The following is a 4,111-nucleotide window of genomic DNA, read 5'->3' on the forward strand; positions in this document are numbered from 1 at the left end:
AATCACAAATTTGTCCGTTTAATATCATACCTGATGGAAGTTGATGCGAGACCCGATGCTACACGGTAGCCCGATTCTGCCTTGTTGATTTAGGCAATGTATTGAGCTGAGTTTTCTTTAAGTGAAAGATGCGGGATGTTCGTTTGGTACCGACTTGTGATAATTTCCATCAGTAATATCATCATGATTCTGTGATTTTCACCTATCACTAGCATGCATGCATCATGTTTTCTTGTGTTTAACATATTTCATTTTCATCTAATTTGAATTAATTAAAATAATATAGAGCATAAAAGTGAGGAAAAATGACGACAAAACTTCCACGACATCCTTATAAGACCCAGGCTAATTCAAGAATTATGGAAGACTGGGAAGAAGCGCACGAAGCTGTTAAAGCCGATATTGGCCAGCTGAAGGACCAGATTGGCTAAATCCTTGTTGCCCTAGAATCTCTAAAGACTGTAGGAGAATCCTCGTCGGCACGGATTGAGGGGAATGCCCCATCTTATCCCCCAATGCTTAACGCCTTAAGCCCATCGATTCCTCTCCCGATATATGGTTTGCCCCCGGGATACACCCCTCCTGTCGGAGATTACTCGGAAGCGGAGCATGCGTCATTCTCGTTTCCCACCACCATCAATGTACCGCCAATCAGCACTCAGGGTCCTGTCTCAGTGTCGGCACCCATGACAGGTGTAGGGATGAATGAGACAACCACACTTGCAGGAGCGCGAGTAACAGTTATACCCCAACCTGCATACATGGCTACTGGGGAAGATTTCTCATCCAAGGCTACACCACACACTGCCCTACATGGAGTAATGACTAGCATTGACGGGGCCAAAAGCAAGCTCGAAATTCTGGAAGAGAGGTTAAGGGCCATAGAAGGAGTTGAAAGTTATGGATTCGGCGACATTGCAAGACTGAGCTTGGTGCCCGACGTGAAAATACCGCATAAGTTCAAGGCGCCAGAGTTTGAGAAGTATAAGGGAAGTACATGCCCTAAAAGCCATCTGACCATGTATTGTAGAAAGATGGCCGCATATGCTTACGACGAGCAGCTACTCATCCACGTTTTCCAAGATAGTTTGGCTGGGGTGGCGTTGAACTGGTATACCCACTTGGAGTCAGTTCGAATTCGTTGCTGGGCGGACTTGGCTGACGCCTTTGTGAAACAATATGTATACAATACACATGTTGCACCAGACCGTCTGCAGTTGCAAAATATGGCGAAGAAAGAAAATGAAACTTTCAAGGAATATGCCCAACGATGGAGAGAGTTAGTCGCACAAGTTGAGCCGCCTTTGTTTGACAAAGAGATGGTTGCGATGTTCGTAAACACGCTCCAGCTGCCATTTTATGAGCATATGATTGGAAATGTGTCCGTTAATTTTGCTGATGTCATCATAATTGGCGAAAGGATAGAAGTCGGGCTGAAAAGCGGAAAAATTGCCTATGGCCCGTCTACGGCTGCGAATTACGAAAAACCCAGTTTCAATCCAGGAAAGAAGAAGGAGGGGGATGTGCATGTAGCATCGGTGTGGAGAGATCAAGCTCTCACTCCTAGTTATCGACCATGCTTAAGCCAACCTCCCTATGTTGTTAATACCTCGTTTGCTCATCAAATTCGGCCACGACAACAACAAGGGTATTGTCCACCGCATCGCATCCCAACCGAAGCTTGGAAGGCTGGGGCGAACACGAACCCAAATCTGAATACGGGTCAAAATACCAACCCAAGGAGGAATCAGTTTGTTAACTTTACCCCTATCCCTATGACGTACGCGGAGTTGTTACCTAACCTGGTCGAGAAGGGTCTGGTCGCCATTTGCCCGATGAAGCCTGTACAACCTCCATACCCTAGGGGTTATGATGCAAATGCCAAGTGTAGTTATCATGGGGGGGGGGGCGTTTGTCATTCGACGATTGCTGTTAAGGGATGTTGACAATGCTTTATAAGCTTTGTACTCTGTTACATCATTCAATAAATATTGCATGTTCCCGTACTTTCTGAAATGTTGCATGTCGCGCTAAGCTGTTAGGTAAATAAAGGGAAATGAAAGTGGAAAGAATTAAACGCGTGTTCATAAAAGCATGACGGGTATATTCAATCGACAAGCTCGGTCCTGGAGGATGTCGTCGAAAAAAAAATGAAAAAAAAAGACGCATGTTGAATCCGTTGTTAATAAAGTTGCCAAAGGCGTAATACCTTCAAAATCCAAAGACACAGTTTTGAAAAAGTATTTCTTTAAAACAGGGAACCAGACAATGGCAAAGGGGCGGAGTCTTTTCTTGATTTATTTTGAGGGTAACCTGTGTTCTTTTCCTACCAAAGCATCTGCGTTCATATTGCTTGAACCCCTAACCATTCATTTCCTTCCAAAAAAAAAAATGTCGGGGTGATTTCTCGTCATAATGCCCTTTGTCCAGTGATGCATTGATCGGGGAGCATAAAATAAGAATGTCTGCAAAACAAAAAAAAAAAAGAAAAAAAAAGGAAAAAAAAGAGGAAAAAAGAAAATGAAGACGATATGTCAACCGTTACAGAGTTTTGTTTCAGGTTTAAGGTCGTGTGAAAGTAAGGCAAGCAAGCTTCAGAATGACGTGTGGCCATTTTTCTTTATCCAAATGACAAAAGAAGTTTATCCAATTACACCCCTTTTGAGCCATAAATTATAGTTGTTTTCATCACCCTCGACAAGAATCATTAGCATATTGATGTCAACCTAAAGGGTACATCAGGGGCATCCAAAATCAAGGAGAAAATTTTGGAAAAAATAAATAAATAAAAACTCAAAAAAGAAATGAGAAATAAAGTTTCAAAAAGGGTCACAGTAGAGGCAACGAAGCAGATGACCCAAGAGGAAAAGAAGAAAAAAACAAACAATGAAGAAAGGATGTCCAAAGTTTTCAAATCCCTGGAGACCTTTTGCCTTGGCACCTTGCAGATGATTCTTGTTAAAACAATTTAACCGTCAAACACTTATTTGGGCCTTCATCATCCGCCTCTTTCAAAACCCTTTGACCTCTAGTCACGGTACAAGCCAATAAAAGTCCATGCCGACTGAAGAATGTTCATCCTGATCTTTCTCACGAACTTAACTCTAGAACAAAATGATGTGGCGAATGACACTCACTTGAGCAAAAAAAAAAAACATCAAAAGATGTGAAGTCTCCCCATCAATTGAGAATCGCCAAATTGGGGCAATCCCTCTTACCCAAACCTTTCCACCTCCCCAAGCATATTTACTGCACACAACAAAGTTGGGGCAATCCTGTGGGCCTTGCATGTTTAGATATTAACAACACCTCCCCAAATGAGGAAAATTCAAATGCTAATCTTGCTCGCAGGAAATCATCCAACCACCTACTTTTCATACCAGTTTCCCACACCTTCTCAGGTTCAAGCTAGTTTGGATTGCAAAAAGCGTTAAAGGGAATTTGAACCCTGGTTACACTTTTTTTCCTTTTCACCAAAAGGACTCATTGTTTCTTGACATTATTCTCAATGAATGCATTTTCGAATGTACGTCGAGTTTGACGACGATATTGATAACGGATTCCAAACATGGAATTTTTTTAAAATAAATAAATAAATAAAATAAAATAAAATAAAAAGAGAAAAAAAATAAAACAAAAACCAAAGCAAAAGCAAAAGCAAAAGCAAAAAAAAAAACAGAAGGAAGGAAATAGGGAGCGCAAAAGAAAAGAACAAAACAAAGGTCTCATGTGTTTATGCGTCCATACATCCTCATGGCATTACATCATACATCTTCAAAAGAAGCGAAGGAAATTGTTCGAAAAATCCCCATGTTTTGCTCAACACTTACAAACTTTTTCAAAAGTGTTGATCTAGGTTTTTCCGTGGTGTTGGCCCTCTGCAAGGCAATGGTCGAACCCAACCTCACATCATTCATCCATAGGGTTGGTACACCCTTCACGAGGTTAGTACACCTCACATCATTCATCCATAGGATTGGTACACCCTCCACGAGGTTAGTACACCTCACATCATTCATCCATAGGGTTGGTACACCCTCCATGAGGTTAGTACACCTCACATCATTCATCCATAGGGTTGGTACACCCTCCACGAGGTTAGTACACCTCA

At 41.8% G+C, this 4,111-nt stretch overlaps 1 protein-coding gene across 1 annotated transcript; it reads left to right on the forward strand.

Annotated features, from left to right (window-relative positions):
* The first annotated feature begins 515 nt into the window (after positions 1 to 515).
* LOC106780296 lies at positions 516 to 1,946 on the forward strand. Its single transcript, XM_014668573.1, has one exon. It carries the CDS (start codon positions 516 to 518, stop codon positions 1,944 to 1,946), a length of 1,431 nt encoding a protein of 476 aa, XP_014524059.1.
* Positions 1,947 to 4,111: the final 2,165 nt, after the last annotated feature.

Source organism: Vigna radiata, unplaced genomic scaffold (assembly GCF_000741045.1).
Source record: "Vigna radiata var. radiata cultivar VC1973A unplaced genomic scaffold, Vradiata_ver6 scaffold_170, whole genome shotgun sequence".
NCBI classification, from domain to species: Eukaryota; Viridiplantae; Streptophyta; class Magnoliopsida; order Fabales; family Fabaceae; genus Vigna; species Vigna radiata.